Below are 16,604 nucleotides of genomic sequence, written 5' to 3'. Positions count from 1 at the left end.
ACTCGGGTCTCCCGAGGGGCAAACACTAACCTCTCAACCGCAACGGGAGTGGGATACCTTTTAACCCCCGGTGGGGATGGGTGTGTGGTCAGAGGTCACATGACAGTGCTGACTCATAGCCTGCCACTCCCCCTTATTTTTTGGAGGGGGGGGGAGTATATACCGTATTTTTCCGTGTATAAGACTAGGGTGTTTTTTAAACCAAAAAATTAGGTTTAAAATTGGGACTTGTCTTATACACGGGTAGTGCTGAAGGATGTTTTCTTAATTTGGAGTCCCCTGAAATAGCACGCAGTGCAAGTAGATAAATAGGTACCACTCCGGCGGGAAGGTAGTTTCCGTGCACTGCTCTGGTTTGCCAGAAGCAGCTTTGTCATGCTGGCCACATGACCTAGAAGCTGTACACCAGCTCCCTCGGCCAGTAAAGTGAGATGAGCACCGCAACCCCAGAGTCGTCCGCGACTGGACCTAACAGTCAGGAGTCCCTTTACCTTTACCTATACATGGGGGCACCTTATAGACGGAAAAATACGGTGTGTGTGTGTGTCTATTATACAGTGGTACCTCTGGTTGTGAACGGGATCCGTTCTGGGGGCCTGTTCGCAACATAAAAAGGCCGCATCTTGAAGCGCCAAATCTGCGCACACGTGTGACGCAATTTGACACTTCTGCGCATGCGCAAAGCGCGATTTAGTGATCATGCGCATGCGCCGAACCCGGAAGTAACCCGATCTGGGAATTCCGGGTTTGGCACGGGACGCAACCTGAAAAGACGTAACCCGCAGCAGATGTAACATAAGGTATGACTGTATATATCTCTTATCTATCTCTATCTCTATCTATTTTACAAGAGTTAAACCCAGGCAGGTGCAATTGTGGTCCACTATCGCCATCTGCTGCCCAAACAGGGTTAGTGTTTTGCCCTCGTTTTCAAAAGCAAAGAAGGGCCAAAAGCTTCACCGGCTGGATTGCCGCCTGTCAGGCAGGCACAAAGGGGGAAAAAGAAATAGGATAGCTGTCTCAAGCATCTGAAGGACTGTCACCTGGAAGGTGGAACGAGCTCGTTTTCTCCTGCTCTGGAGGGTAGGACTCGAACCCATGGCTTCCAGTTACAGAAAAAGGAGATCCCGGCTAAACCTCAGCCGCTCTAGGAGGCAGCTTCCTACAAATATATAAAAAACATAATAATACACATTAAAAGGCTTCCCTATACAGCGGTTGCCTTCAGATGTCTTCTAAAGGTTGTACTGTACAGTGGAACCTCGTGTTATGTACCGTCCTCCTTGCGAACGCTGAGGGTTACGAGCTCCGCTAACCCGGAAGTAGATGCCCCTTGTTGCGAACTTTGCCCCAGGGATGTGAGCGGAAGTCATAGAATCATAGAGTTGGAAGAGACCACAAGGGCCATCCAGTCCAACCCCCTGCCGAGCAGGAAACACCATCAAAGCATTCTGGATATATGCCTGTCAAGCCTCTGCTTAAAGACCTCCAAAGAAGGAGACCCCACCACACTCCTTGGTAGCAAATTCCACTGCCCAACAGCTCTTAGTGTCAGGAAGTTCTTCCTAATGTTTAGGTGGAATCTTCTTTCTTGTAGTTTGAATCCATTGCTCCGTGTCCGCTTCTCTGGAGCAGCACAAAACAACCTTTCTCCCTCCTCTATATGACATCCTTTTATATATTTGTACATGGCTATCATATCACCCCTTAACCTTCTCTTCTCCAGGCTAAACATACCCAGCTCCCTAAGCCGTTCCTCATAAGGCATAGTTTCCAGGCCTCATAAGGCATCGTTTCCAGTCGTGTGCCGGCAGCAGTGGGAGGCACCATGAGTGAAAGCGCGCCTCATGCCACGAGCGTTTTCGGGTTACAAATGGACCTCTGGGACGGATTAAGTTCGTAACCGGAGGTACCACTGTATAGCCCTCAAAATAGCCCTAAATGTATGCGCACACACTCAGATGCAGGTACAACGTGCAGTGACTCATGCAGAGTTGCAACAGGTACATCTGATGTACCGGTAGCAACATGGCAGAATCTAACATACCCTCCGACATTTCTCCGATGAAAATAGGGGTGCCCTATCCCATAATAATATGGATAAGGATAATAATTTTTATTATTTATACCCTGCCCATCCAATTGGGTTGCTGCAGCTACTCTGGGCAGCTTCCAACATACATAAAATCATCACGGAACATTAAACTTTAAAAAAAAAAATCCCAAACAGGGCTGTCTTCAGATGTCTTCTAAAGGTTAGTTTTTTCGTAGGAAAACCAGGACATTCTGGGATCAAATCAGAAACCGGGTTGACTTCAGTAAATCTGGGACTGCTCCTGGAAAACAGGGACACTCGGAGGGTCTGGGATTAACCGTCGCCCCCCTGTCCAGGATAATGGGGAAAGAAAAGAGAAGAAAAGAGATGTGACTCATACAGAGACGCACAGGAAATCTGCCTTATACGGAGTCAGACCAACTGCCCACACGCAGCGGCTCTCCAGAGAGTCATGCAAAGAATCGTTCCTGGGGATGCTCCTCTCTTGGGCCTTTCCCCGCGAGAAAATGACTCACGAAGAGGCGCATCGGGCCCCCTCATGCGCGGCAAGGCGCTTCGGGCAGCCTTTTCCCAGCGTGGCAACAGTTTGCTCCCGTGCCGGGCGGAGGAGGCCTTGCTCCACCTCCGGCTCCTCCTGCCGCTCCGTCGTCATTTCCAGTGCGGCTGTCGCTGCTGTCACATCCGCCTCCTCGGGAGGAGGAGCAGGAGGCGCCGAAGGGGAGGCGCAGACGAGCAGCGAGCCAGCGCCAGCCGCGTCTCCAAGTTCCAGGCCCCGGGCGCGTAATGCGGAGCGCGGCGGCGGCGGCGGCGGCGGCGGGGGCCGGTTGCAGCGGCCGGGCGGGGGGCCGGAGGCGGCGGATCGGGGCCTGGCTGGTGCTGGGAGGCTAGATCCGAGCAGCTGCTGCCGGGAGAGGAGGGAGGAAGCCAGACGGAGGGAGAGAGAGAGAGAGAGAGAGACGCACAACAGACGCCAGCTGCCGTGCGCCAAAGCGCGCTTTGGAGAGACCCCCGTCAGGACTTGGAGAGGGACGCCCGGCGGCGAGGGTGATTATCCGGGCGAGGAGGGGGCGTCACTTGTCCTTAGGATTCCGCGGCGGATAGAGACGGGAGGGTGCAGGGAGGGGAGTCCGTGGCGGCGAGCCCGATCCGGGTTGAGTTTCCTTTCGCTTTGCGCGCGCGCCTCCCTCCCCTAGGAGTGAAGATTATCGGTGCGCCTTCGGCCTCCCTTCTCCCCCGAGATGCGCTGCCTTTAGGGACCTCCTCGCGAGTCCCTAACAGAGCGCGCTGTTGCCGACGCGAACCGGCAGGGTTTCGGGCAAGGAACGGGCTCTCTCTTTTCCCCCCACCAGCCTTTCCTGGAGGTGCCGTCCTCCAGTCCAGAACATGATGCTAGTCCTCAAGGCTAGCGTGGATTTTAATCAGAAGGCTGCCAAGCTGACTTGCGGAGTGGGCCCATCTCCCTCAGTATTGCCGAACTGGCTGGCAGCGGCTCTCCAGGGGCTTCGAGACTGAACCTGGGAGGTCGCCTTCTTAAATCTTCTCAACGTCCCCCCCCCCCATTTTTTTTGCAGAGCACCAAGATGTGGGGCGGTTTGTCTACCAGGTGCCACAGCACTGGTAAACCCGCCGAGGGGCCCATTGATTTCAGTAGGTCTCCTCTGAGGAGGAGGACCTAGTTGGGAACTTGTTTGCGTTCTCTCCATTTGCGTGTGTATTGGGGGGGGGGAGTTGTTCTGCAAACTTCGACCCTTTCCAGAGCGCGCACACAGTAGAGCAGTCCGGGTGTGAGTGTCTGCAGCCTTACCTGTTTACTCTGAAGTCAGCCCCCCCCCTCCCTCCTGAGTTACGTGCCCCACCTCCTTCCCCCCCCCCAGAGATACATCTGGCCAAGTTGAATACTTACCGGTAGCTGTGTGTGTTTAAAAGGCAGGCAGCAGCCGGTGACGTCATTATTGTTTTTCCATGGCACACCGTTTGACAGGGCTGTGCATCCTGTTAAAAAAAAAACCAACCTTGTCCAATCCACAGACGGCTCTGCAGTGATGATTTATTAATGTTTATATATATATTTTTGGGAATTTGTAGTTAGGGGAGTATGCTTGGCTGACTCTGCCCTGGACTGCGGAAAATGTCTGTGTATATATCTATATACTGTGGTACCTTGGTTCTCAAACCTAATCTGTTCCGGAAGTCCGTTCCAAAACCAAGGCGTGCTTTCCCGTAGAAAGTCTTGCAAAACGGATTAATCCATTCCGGACTTTTTAAACAGCAATTTTACATGGATTTTACTATCTAACGAGACCATTGATCCATAAAATGAAAGCACTAAACAGTGTGCTGCAGTCACGCAGTCAATCCATCGGTAGCTGAACTGGGTTCCACACAGTCACAAAAACAGAAACGCAAAATAAATAGCAAAAACAGACAGACGTCAGTGTAACACTCAGAACACGGAAGCTTAACACTCGAAACGGAGCACGTTTGGCTTCCGAAAAAAGTTTGCAAACCAGAACACTTGCTTCCAGGTTTTCAGTGTTTGGGTTCCAAGTTGTTTTGAGCACCAAGGCGTTTGACGACCAAGGCACCACTGTGGGCGCAAGTTCATAGACTCCATTAATTCCAGTTGGGTCTACTCGCGAGTAGGACGGGCGTTGGCTGTAATTGCCACCCAATCTCCACCCAGTTTTAGACTGAGCCATCCCAGAGCTATTTGGGGCTGGTCCTTTGTGCGTGCCAGACAGTGTTTGGCGCTCTGTATAGCTGTGGAAGCTGACTTCATCGCTTCTGCAAGAAGCCTTTCGTGTGGCTGTGGGGTGTGACTCTTGTGGGTCTTTCTGCTTTGCTCCGCAGTGAATCATGTGGGACACTTGGCTCCGACATCTCCCTTACTCACCGAGCTCCAGAGCATGTCTGCAGCTTCCGGGGGCAGTTTTGTTTTAAAAAACAAACACATGCCGTTAGAGCTCCGCAAGGTTGCAGAATGGGGCTTGGGAACGTAAACTCTTAGAGAGCAATGCAGGCCGCAAGTGCGAGACACAGTAGCAATAGGGAGGGCTGGGCGATACCTGGTTTTCACCACCCCGATATATCGCAATGTCTGAAATAAGGATAGAGCTGCTTTTCCATGGATTCAAACTACAAGAAAGAAGATTCTACCTAAACATTACAAAGCACTTCCTGACAGTAAGAGCTTTTCAGCAGTGGAATTTGCTGCCAAGAAGTGTGGTGGAGTCTCCTTCTTTGGAGGTCTTTAAGCAGAGGCTTGACAGGCATATGTCAAGAATGCTTTGATGGTGTTTCCTGATGGTGTTTCCTGAGTGCAGGAATCTCCCGCAGCCAGTCGGAAGCTGCACCGTGGTTTTCGAACGGTTCCGGGAGTCGAACGGACTTCCGGAACGGATTACATTCGAGAACCAAGGTACCACTGTGTATATCATCCAGCCCTAGCAATAGGAAGGGTTTGCCAGAAGCATTTGCAGTGTGAGGCCGAAGGTTTTTTCCCGTACTGGTGCCCAAACGGATGTCGTGAAGTGAAGTTGGCGAGCGAAGCGGAGGAACGCAATGAGATGCCCCACGTCTACGACTCTCCAATTCTGCAGTTATTATTTTAATTCGTACGCCACCCGTAGATCTTAAGACGGTTCACAGCACAAAAATGGCAAGATAAAAATGTCTACAACATACATAAAACAGTCCATCTGGCTGTTAGCCAGAAGGCTGGTCATTTTTTACCCCGGCCAGGGACAGCTGCGCACAGACTCCCTGCATTGCACGGGGTTGCGCTAGATGACCCACGGGAGCCCTGCTAACCGTAGCATCCTGTGATTCTATGATAATAAAAAGAAGAAGCACCCAATAACACCCCTCTCACCTGAATGCCCGCCCAGAAATAGGGACGGTTTGGGAGCAAACGTTTACAGTCTCCGCAATGGAAGCAGCTGTGCAACTCGTAGAATCACAGAATCGTAGAGTAGGAATCGCCTAGTGCAGGCATAGGCAAACTCGGCCCTCCAGCTGTTTTGGGACTACAACTCCCATCATCCCAGACCACTGGTCCTGTTAGCTAAGGATGATGGGAGTTGTAGTCCCAAAACATCTGGAGGGCCAAGTTTGCCTATGCCTGGCCTAGTGCAATGCAAGAAAAAAATCCGTACCCCATTAAAACTGTGGTTGTTCCCCCCCCCGCTCCCCATTTTTTCCTCTCTCTCTCTTTTTATTTTTAGGACTCTGCAGAGAGAAGCAGAGGCTCAGCCAGGAGACTTTGGAACGCGGCCCCCCTCCGCCGGAATGCGGGAGAACCCTCTCATAGTTCTTCGGAGTGGGCATGTCATAAAGGCTCCGTCCGTCCGGTGGGAGGCTAAAACGTTTCCCTAAGCGCTCTCGGCTACCCTGTTTTCCTCCGGCCCGGGACTCCTGCAGGTGTCCCCCCCCCCCCCCAAAAAAAACCATATTCCTGCCCCGCCGGCCACCATGAACGGCCTAACAGTCAGCGAACTCTGCTGCCTTTTCTGCTGCCCGCCCTGCCCCGGGCGCATCGCCGCCAAGCTGGCCTTCTTGCCCCCTGAGCCCACATACACCATCGTCCCCGAGCCGGACCCCGTGGGGGGCTCCGGCACCGCCTCCCCCCGAGGGGGAGCCATGAACCGCTGGAAGCTCCACCTGGCGGACCGAGCCGATTTCCAGTATGCCCAGCGGGAACTGGACACCATCGAGGTGTTCCTGACCAAGAGCAGCCGGGGGAATCGTGTGGGCTGCATGTACGTCCGGTGTGTACCTGGCGCCAGGTGAGCCAACTTCGGGGTGCCGTTTATTCCATTCCGTTTCGCTTGTAATTTGTTCGCCGCCAAATTACGTATTACAGTATTATCTTTACTGCAAAACAGACAACACAGACAAAAACAATACCACAATGACAACTAAACATTAATGGACTACACATTGTCTTACACAGAGGCCTCAAACTTTTTCAGCAGGGGGCCAGTCCACTGTCCCTCAGACCTTGTGGGGGGCCGGACTATATTTTATCCTATGCCCCACAAATAACCCAGAGATGCATTTTAAATAAAAGCACACATTCGACTCATGTAAAAACACGCTGATTCCCGGTCTGTGTGCTGGATTTAGAAGGCGATTGGGCCGGATCCGGCCCCCAGGCCTTAGTTTGCCTACCCATGATCTAACATCAAACATATTTTTGACTTCCGAATCGCCTCATTGCGCTTTCTAAATATTCTAATAATAATTAACAATAATTTTATTTCTTACACCCCACCCATCTGGCCGGGCCTCCCCAGCCACTCTGGGTGGCTCCCAACCGAATATTAAAAACACAATACAGCGTCCAGCATTCCCTGTACAGGGCTGCCTTCAGATGTCTTCTAAAAGTAAGAAAGTTGCTTATTGCCTTGACATCTGACAGGAGGGCGTTCCACAGGGCAGGCGCCACCACCGAGAAGGCCCTCTATATCCCGCTCTCTCTTTTTTCCCGCCCTGTGGAACTCCCTCCCATCAGATGTCAAGGAAATAAACAACTATCTGACTTTTAGAAGACATCTGAAGGCAGTCCTGTTTAGGGAAGTGTTTAATGTTTGAAGTTTTATTCTGTTTAATATTCTGTTGGGAGACACCCAGAGTGGCTGGGGAAACCCAGCCAGATGGGCAAGGTATAAATAATAAATTCTTATTATTATTAATTGGCAGAAGGGAGGCAGCATTGCCGTATTGGGGTGTGTGTGTTGAAATCTGGGTCTTGGAGGAGATTTTGCCGGCTCCTGCTGTGGAGAAGGAAGAGTGGGCAGTGGCCAGGAAAGAGCAACAAGACAGATGTTAGCGCCACAGCTGTTTCCGCTGCGGATGAGGGCGTTACCCCGGTTTGGAATTTCCTGTCCGCTTTGCAACTGATACCAGGATACCAGGGATTGCTGCAAACTGTTAAAAACAAGACCTCCTTGTTGGCAAAGGACCTGAATATTGCCAGGCCTGCTGTGAAATAACTCTGCTTTATGGCGACGAGGACAAGACAGGCTGTGGTGACAGCGATGGTTGATGGAGAGCCGCTGGTTTTAAACTCCGGGACTTAGATTTTTAGTGGAAGGAAGTGCTATTTTTACAACGCAATCAATTTATAGGGAGTTTTCCGTTTCGTCTACAGCAGCCATACCAGGAATTTTGTTAGAGCGCCCCCCCCCCAAAAAAGTTGTTGAGCTTGCCCCAAAAGTTGGGGGAGCGCCCTCCAAAATGTTGTTGAGCTTTTTGTGGGAGATTACAGGTAAAAAAATGCCCCCCCAAAAAGAGGGTCCTTCTGCTGGGGAGGCAGAACCTCAGTTAATTGAGTATTTTTTTTAATGCTTTTCATTAATTTTTGAGGATCTGGGGGGCTGATGTAGTATATGTTGCTGCTGTTAATTCTGCTGTCTGGTCTTTGATCCCAATAATGATTGATTGATTGAAACTGTTAAGCCATTTTTTGCGAGGTGGGGGGGGTAGAGGAGAGAAAGAGGAATCTTTTTCGCGATTGAAATGACTGCGCACCTCTTCCAGAATATTCAGAGTGTTTGGAGCACAACGCTCTCAACAGCCCTGTAAGGTAGGCCGGCGTTTTACGCAGGCTATCGGTTAGCAAGGGGGCGGGGAACATCTGTGGGGGGGGGCCCTCCTTCGACATTCGGTGTGGGGAAGTTGGTGAAGCAAGTCTCGGGCAGCATTTGGAGTATACTGGTTTAGAGAAAATGCCATTTTATCGAAAGGTTTTCATTCACAAAGGAAGGATGCGATGAAAGAAAGGACTAGACAAAAATTAACGGATGTGGGAAACCGAGTAAAAGAGAAAGATAGAAAGGGGGAAAGAACGTGCAAAAATTGCAGGGTTTTTTTTTTCCTGCGGTTTTGTAACAATATTGTTTCGCATGGGTAGGCAAACTAAGGCCCAGGGGCCGGATCCGGCCCAATTGCCTTTTCAATCTGGCCCACGGATGGTCCGGGAATCTGCGTGTTGTTACATGAGTAGAATGTGTGCTTTTATGGAAAATGCATCTCTGTGTTATTTCTGGGACATGGGAATTCGTTCATTCCCCCCCCCCCCCAAAAAATATAGTCTGGCGCCCCACAAGGTCTGAGGGACAGCGGACCGACCCCCTGCTGAAAAAGTTTGCTGACCCCTGTTCTGTTGAAAGGTTTTTTTCATTTGTAAAAGAAGAATGTGGTGAAAGAAAGGAATTGCAAAAAGGAGAAGAGTGTGCGAAAAGAGAGAGAGAAAGGGGGTGGGAACGTGCAAAAAGTACGATATAATATAAGCGAAAGCAAGCATTGCAGGGTGTTGGCTGGGATGACCCTTTGGGTTAATAATAATAATAATAATAATAAAAATAATAATAATAATATACCGCCCCTATACCTGGGGGTTTCTGGGTGGGTTTCTGGGTGGTTCACAGAATAAAATCAATTTATAAAACCAGAAAATACATAATAATAAAAATAGAAACAACAACCCCCCCCCCAAAAAAAGAGAAAACCACACATTTTAAGAGGGCATAGAATGTCAATAAGGTCAACCAAAGGCCTGGTTAAAAAGGAATAAATTTCCCTGGCACCTAAGGTGTCTTATGAAGGTGCTAGGCGAACTTCCCCAGGGAGAGCATTCCACAGACCGGGAGCCGCTGCAGAAAAGGCCCTGCTCTCGTGTTGCCTCCCTCCGGACCTCTCAAGGAAGGGGACGCACGAACAGTGCCGGATTTACATATGAGCTAAACAAGCTGTAGCTTAGGGCCCCAACACTGGCTGTACATTTCCAAAATATAAGATAAAAAACCAATAAAATAAAACCTACATACAGCAAGAGTGTTTTGTGTGGTGTCGTCTCCTAAGATGTAAGTCATGGGCCCCGCCTGCTAGCCTGCTCCCTATAATATCCCTGGTTTGCTCCTTTCTATATATAGGGTGCCTACATTCTGCATGTGCAAATGGCTTTAGATACCTATTAGGTCTATAAATGACCATACAGCATATATTCAACACAAAAAAACAGCGACCGTTTGTTGCTGGGCCTATAAAGGGCCCCATTACCTGAGCTTAGGGCCTCATCAGACCTAAATCCGGCCTTGGCTTTAGCTGAGATTCCTGCATTTCAGTGGGTTGGTCTGGATGACCCCTGGGGTTCCCTTCCCCACTCTACAATTCTACGACCTGCAAGCCACCTTGGCCTCATCAGACCTCAATCCGGCCCTGCACATGAAGGACATCAAGGGAAGTAATAGTACCACTGGATTCTGCTCTGGTCAGACCTCACCTGGAGTACTGTACTGTGTCCAGTTCTGGGCACCACAGTTCAAGAAGGATACTGACAAGCTGGAACGTGTCCAGAAGAGGGCAACCAAAATAGTCAAAGGCCTGGAAACAATGCCTTATGAGGAACGGCTTAGGGAGCCGGGTATGTTTAGCCTGGAGAAGAGAAGGTTAAGGGGTGATATGATAGCCATGTTCAAATATATGAAAGCATGTCATATGGAGGAGGGAGAAAGGTTGTTTTCTGCTGCTCCAGAGAAGCGGACACGGAGCAATGGATTCAAACTACAAGAAAGAAGATTCCACCTCAACATTAGGAAGAACTTCCTGACAGTAAGAGCTGTTGGGCAGTGGAACTTGCTGCCAAGGAGTGTGGTGGAGTCTCCTTCTTTGGAGGTCTTTAAGCAGAGGCTTGACAGGCATATGTCAGGAATGCTTTGATGGTGTTTCCTGCTTGGCAAGGGGTTGGACTGGATGGCCCTCGTGGTCTCTTCCAACTCTAGGATTCTATGACATTCCCTTCTGACTCTCCTTCCTCCCCTCGCAGGTTCACTGTCTTGTTCTCACACGGCAACGCTGTGGACCTGGGCCAGATGTGCAGCTTCTACATCAGCCTGGGCACCCGCATCAGCTGCAACATCTTCTCCTACGACTACTCGGGGTACGGCGTCAGCACGGGGAAGCCCTCCGAGAAGAATCTGTACGCCGACGTCGACGCAGCCTGGCAGGCGCTGCGCACCCGGTGAGCTTGGAGGGGAGGGTGCCCCGTTTAAGTCAGTTGGTAGCTCGCCATTCTGCAGTGGTCTAAAGCACCAAACCTCTTGGGCCTGCCGATCGGAAGGTCGGCGGTTCAAATCCCCACGACGGGGTGAGCTCCCGTTGCTCGGTCCCAGCTCCTGCCAACCTAGCAGTTCGAAAGCACGCCAGCACAAGTAGATAAATAGGTACCGCTGCCGCGGAAAGGTAAACAGCGTTTCCAGGCACTCTGAACAAAATAATAATAATAATAATAATTCCTTCCAGAAGCACCTTAGAGACCAACTAAGTTTGTCATAGGTATGAGCTTTCGTGTGCATGCACACTTCTTCAGCACTCTGGTTTCTATCATGTGTCAGAAGCTGCTTAGTCCTGCTGGCCACATGACCCGGAAAGCTGTATGCGGACAAACGCCGGCTCCCTCGGCCTGATAGTGAGATGCGCGCCACAACCCCAGAGTCGCCTTTGACTGGACCTGACCGTCCAGGGGTCTTTTACCTTTATTATTATGGTACAACATACTGTATCATCATCCCATTATTCCCTCCAGCTCAGTATTGTCTACACGAATGGGCAGGAACTCATGCAGCAAGCCCGACTTCTTTTATAAACAGGCAAAGCCGGTGAAATCTACCTTGAAATGGGCTTGCAGCATCTTGGAATGGAAATGCGCTCGCAGCATGCCCTGGTTATCTCCTGCTTGCACTACTGCAATGCACTCTCCGTGGGGCTCCCTTTGAAGGTGATTCAGAAACGGCAACTAATCCAGAATGCGGCAGCTAGACTGGGGACTGGGAGCGGCCACCAAGACCACATAACACTGGTCCTGAAAGACCGACATTGGCTCCCAGTTCCGAGCACAATTCAAAGTGTTGGTGCTGACCTTGAAAGAAGAAGAAGAGTTTGGATTTGATATCCCGCTTTATCACTACCCAAAGGAGTTTCAAAGCCGCTAACATTCTCCTTTCCCTTCCTCACCCACAACAAACACTCTGTGAGGTGGGTGGGGCTGAGAGACTACAGAGAAATGTGACTAGCCCAAGGTCACCCAGCAGCTGCATGTGGAGGAGCGGGGACGCGAACTCGGTTCCCCAGATTATGAGTCTACCGCTCTTAACCACTGCAACACGCTGGCTCTCAACAGCCCTAAAAACTAAACCCTAAACCAGGCACCCCCAAACTGCGGCCCTCCAGATGTTTTGGCCTACAACTCCCATGATCCCTATCTAACAGGACGAGTGGTAAGGGGTGATGGGAATTGTAGTCCAAAACATCTGGAGGGCCGAAGTTTGGGGGTGCCTGCCCTAAACAGTAGCCCTAAACAGCCCAGTATCCCTGAAGGAGCGTCTCCGCCCCCATCGTTCTGCCCGGACACAGAGGTCCTCCTCTGAGGGCCTTCTGGCGGTTCCCTCCCTGTGAGAAGCGAGGTTACAGGGAACCAGGCACAGGGCCTTCTCAGTGGTGGTGCCCGCCTGTGGAACACCCTCCTGTCAGATGTCAAGGAGATAAACAACTACCTGACTTTTAGAAGACGTCTGAAGGCAGCCCTGTTTAGGGAAATTTTTGATGTTTTGATGTTTTATTATGTTTCTGTATATTATTATTGTACCCTGTCTGTCTGCCACTCTGTGTGGCTGACAGCATATGTAAAAACTTAATAAAACATCAAACATTGAAAACTTCCCAATGCAGGGATGGCTTAAGATGTCTTCTTAAAGTTGTGCAGTTCTTTATCTCCTTGGCATCTGAAGAGAGGGCTTTCCACTGGGAGAGCGCCATTACCGAGAAGGCCCTCTGCCTGGTTCCCTGCAACCTCGCTTCTTGCAGAGAGGGAACAGCCAGAAGGCCCTCAGATCTGGACCTCCGTGTCCGGGCTGGACGATGGGGGTGGAGACGCTCCTTCAGGTATACTGGGTCGAGGCCGTTTAGGGCTTTCAAGGTCAGCACCAACACTTTGAATTGTGCTCGGAAACGTCCTGGGAGCCAATGTCGGTCTTTCAGGACCGGTGTTATATGGTCTCCACTCCCAGTCCCCAGTCTAGCTGCCGCATTCTGGATTAGTTGCAGTTTCCGGGTCACCTTCAAAGGCAGCCCTACGTAGAGCGCATGGCAGTAGTCCAAGCGGGAGATAACCAGAGCATGCACCACTCTGGCGAGACAGTCCGCAGGCAGGGATGGTCTCATCCTGCGTACCAGATGGAGCTGGTAGACAGCTGCCCCGGACACAGAATGGACCTGCACCTCCATGGACAGCTGTGAGTCCAAAATGACTCCCAGGCTGCGCACCTGGTCCTTCAGGGGCACAGTGACGCCATTCAGGACCAGGGAGTCCCCCCCACAGGCCCGCCCCCTGTCCCCCAAAAACAGTACTTCTGTCTTGTCAGGATTCAACCTCATTCTGTTAGCCGCCATCCATCCTCCAACCTCCAAAAGATACTCAAAATGTTTGGAACGGGTGTGGCCCCTCCAGCTTTTTTAAGAAGAGCACATTTATTGTGTTCATCTCCTGTCTTTTTCTCCCGAGTCCATGGTTCACCCCCCCTCCTCAGTTAATCCCTACAACGACCCTGCGAGGTAGGCTGCGAATGACTCCCAAGGGCACCCCGCCAGCTGCATCACGGAGTAGAGATTTGAGCCCCAATTGGAGCTTGAATCTGATTACAGCGGTACCTTGGCTCCTGAATAAATCTGCTCCATCTGTGTACCTCCATGGCCAGCGACGAGTCCAAAATGACTCCCAGGCTGTGCACCTGGTCCTTCAGAGGCGCAGTTGCCCCGTTCAGGAGTGTGTTCAGTAATTATTATTATTATTATTATTATTATTATTATTATTATTGAAACTGAAGTTGGCTTTGCTCTCTCTCTCTCTCTCTCCCCTTCTTTGCCTACCTCCCAGATACGGGATCAGTCCTGAGAACATCATCTTGTACGGGCAGAGCATTGGGACGGTGCCCACAGTCGACCTGGCCTCTCGCTATGAGTGCGCGGCGGTCATCTTGCACTCGCCGCTCACTTCGGGGATGCGCGTCGCCTTCCCGGAAACCAAGAAGACCTACTGTTTCGACGCTTTCCCCAAGTAAGGCAGCTGAGAGGGTCTCCACCTGGGATTTGGGGCTGGGTGATTCTCTACTGCCAGAGGCAGGGCCTGTTTCCCACCGGACATCACACTCGCAGTCCAGTCCAAAATGAAGCAAATTAGAACAACAGGGCTAGGTTGAAAAGTCATTAAACTTTAATGGAATTTTAAAAATGTTAAAAAAGCAAAAACCGGATGTGTTAAAATAGGAATAGTAAAAAGAGCACTCTTTAAATGGATTTAAAAGGAGCCATTCCCCGAAAGCCTTCTGGGTGGAAGGACAAGGAGGGAGCCAGTTGGCTTCTCTAGGGAAGGAGTTGCAAAGTCTGGGAGGAGCCAGCACTGAGAAGGCCCTGTTCCGTAATCTCACCAAGGGTGCCTGTGAAGCCGGCAGGAGCTTCAATGGCTTCCTCTGAAGATCACAAAACCTGGGCAGGTTCGTAGGTGGGAAGATTAAAAAAAATTGTAATAATCAGGGCCTTGTTTCATCTGGAACTCAGTTTTAAAAAACCGTGGTTTAAAAAACACCAAGGTATGGTTTTAAAACCATGCTTTTAAAAAATGCTATGGTTTAAAAACCTGTGGTTTAGAAAACCATAGTTAATGTTACAGGGACCCAGGTGGCGCTGTGGTTAAACCACTGAGCCTAGGGCTTGCTGATCAGAAGGTCGGCAGTTCGAATCCCTGTGACGGGGTGAGCTCCCGTTGCTCGGTCCCAGCTCCTGCCAACCTAGCAGTTCAAAAGCACGTCAAAATGCAAGTAGATAAATAGGAACCGCTACAGCGGGAAGGTAAACGGCGTTTCCATGTGCTGCTCTGGTTCTCCAGAAGCAGCTTTGTCATGCTGGCCACATGACCTGGAAGCTATACGCCGGCTCCCTCGGCCAATAATGCGAGATGAGCGCGCAACCCCAGAGTCGGTCACGACTGGACCTAATGGTCAGGGGTCCCTTTACCTTTACCTTTTAGTTAATGTTACGGGGTGCATCAAGGCAATAACTCATGTTGTTTTCCTCTTCCACAGCATCGACAAAGTCTCCCGGATCACCTCCCCAGTCCTCTTCATCCACGGCACGGAGGATGAGGTCATTGACTTCTCCCACGGCTTGGCCCTGTACGAGCGCTGCCCGAAGGCCGTCGAGCCGCTCTGGGTCGAGGGGGCCGGCCACAACGACATCGAACTGTACAGCCAGTACCTGGAGCGCCTGCGCAAGTTCATTTCGCACGACCTGGCCAGCCAGAACAACTGACAACCGCCCGTCTCGTTTCTCGCTCTTTCCTCCAGCGCCACGCGCGCCTCAGTTCGGGGGCCGGCAAGGAGGATGGCGAGGGACTCGCGGCTTTAGGACAGTGTTACGAGCACCAGTCCCCTTGCCCACCAAAGCGGGAGAGGAGTCCTCGGTTACAGAGGGGCGCCAGTCTTGGGTCTCTCTTGGGGGCATTTACTCCGACACCGGGAGCCGCTCGTTCGCCCCTCGCTGCCATCTCTGACCGTGACGCCTCCCACCCCGGCAATGCGCTGAGCCGCCCCTCTCTGCGCGGTGCCTGCAGACTAGTCGTTTCCGCACATCGCTGTCCTTTTTTTAAACAAAATACGTCGACGACACCTCCATCGAGACTGCGCTGCCACCATGACATCCCATTTTCTCGGATCCTCCTTTTCGTAACTCTCAGCGGGTCCCAGAGATAGCAATAAGCCTTGGGGGGAGGGGGAGGGTGGGGCGGCATATCCCCGGCTCTGCCCCGAGGACACAGGGTTGGGTAGGGCGCCAAAATGCATGACTGCCAAAACGGTCCGGTCCGCCTCCGCTGCCTGTTGCACAGCGCCACCTAGAGGCTGGAGGACCTCCATTACAGATTCTCCTGAGCTGCGGCGGGTGGCGCCCTGGAGTTTTCGCCAGGACACTCTGGGGAGGACCCTGGTTGTGGAGTAAAACCCGTCTGATCCACACAGGCCAGGATTAAGCAGGTTGGCGGGAGTCAGAGAGACAGCTTGCCTGTTCCGTCCGCAAACTCCCGAATCCTATTGTTTGAATATCCCTGCCGTATCCGAATACCCCCATGTGTTTGAGCCAGATTTCACTTAATTCCAAGTAACGCAGGGAATTTTTTTTCGTGTGTATTTGCCGGGGGGGGGGAGGAGAATGAGTTTGGGGGAAGCCTCCCACCCGTTCGTTTTTTGAAACAAAGAGGAATAAAAGTTTGGAAGACCCAGATTTGTTTCCCGAGAAATGTTATTGGGTGTATCTTGCGGGGTTCGAGGGCACGGCTGGAACTGGGTGTGTTGGGGTACCCGGGGAAAATTCCACATTCCTCTCTCCTGTAAGATCTGCACCATCTCATAACGCTCTTTGCTACATCTCCTGCGATGGATCAGGGCCAGCGGAGTCCCTTGCCTGTTCCTTGCAAGGAGATGTTGCTAGGAAACTCATCTTA

General features: G+C 51.3%; 1 protein-coding gene across 1 annotated transcript; it reads left to right on the top strand.

The window, feature by feature from the left end:
- Positions 1 to 2,863: 2,863 nt before the first annotated feature.
- ABHD17A (abhydrolase domain containing 17A, depalmitoylase) lies at positions 2,864 to 16,380 on the top strand. The gene is made up of 5 exons (XM_035119279.2): positions 2,864 to 3,100; positions 6,280 to 6,840; positions 10,884 to 11,078; positions 13,989 to 14,168; positions 15,193 to 16,380. Exons 2-5 carry the CDS (start codon positions 6,527 to 6,529, stop codon positions 15,416 to 15,418), a joined length of 915 nt encoding a protein of 304 aa, XP_034975170.1. The 5' UTR covers positions 2,864 to 3,100; positions 6,280 to 6,526; the 3' UTR covers positions 15,419 to 16,380.
- The last annotated feature ends 224 nt before the right edge of the window (positions 16,381 to 16,604 follow it).

The sequence above is a fragment of the Zootoca vivipara genome, chromosome 6 (genome assembly GCF_963506605.1).
Source record: "Zootoca vivipara chromosome 6, rZooViv1.1, whole genome shotgun sequence".
In the NCBI taxonomy this organism is placed as follows: Eukaryota; Metazoa; Chordata; class Lepidosauria; order Squamata; family Lacertidae; genus Zootoca; species Zootoca vivipara.
This window is presented reverse-complemented; position numbering and strand designations above follow the sequence as displayed.

Bases quoted from the DNA above. Each gene is read 5' to 3' on its own strand.
- ABHD17A (XM_035119279.2), top strand. From the start codon at position 6,527: ATGAACGGCCTAACAGTCAGCGAACTCTGCTGCCTTTTCTGCTGCCCG. The intron at 11,079-13,988 runs GTGAGCTTGGAG...CCTACCTCCCAG, and splicing joins TGGCAGGCGCTGCGCACCCG to ATACGGGATCAGTCCTGAGA. The intron at 14,169-15,192 runs GTAAGGCAGCTG...CCTCTTCCACAG, and splicing joins TGTTTCGACGCTTTCCCCAA to CATCGACAAAGTCTCCCGGA.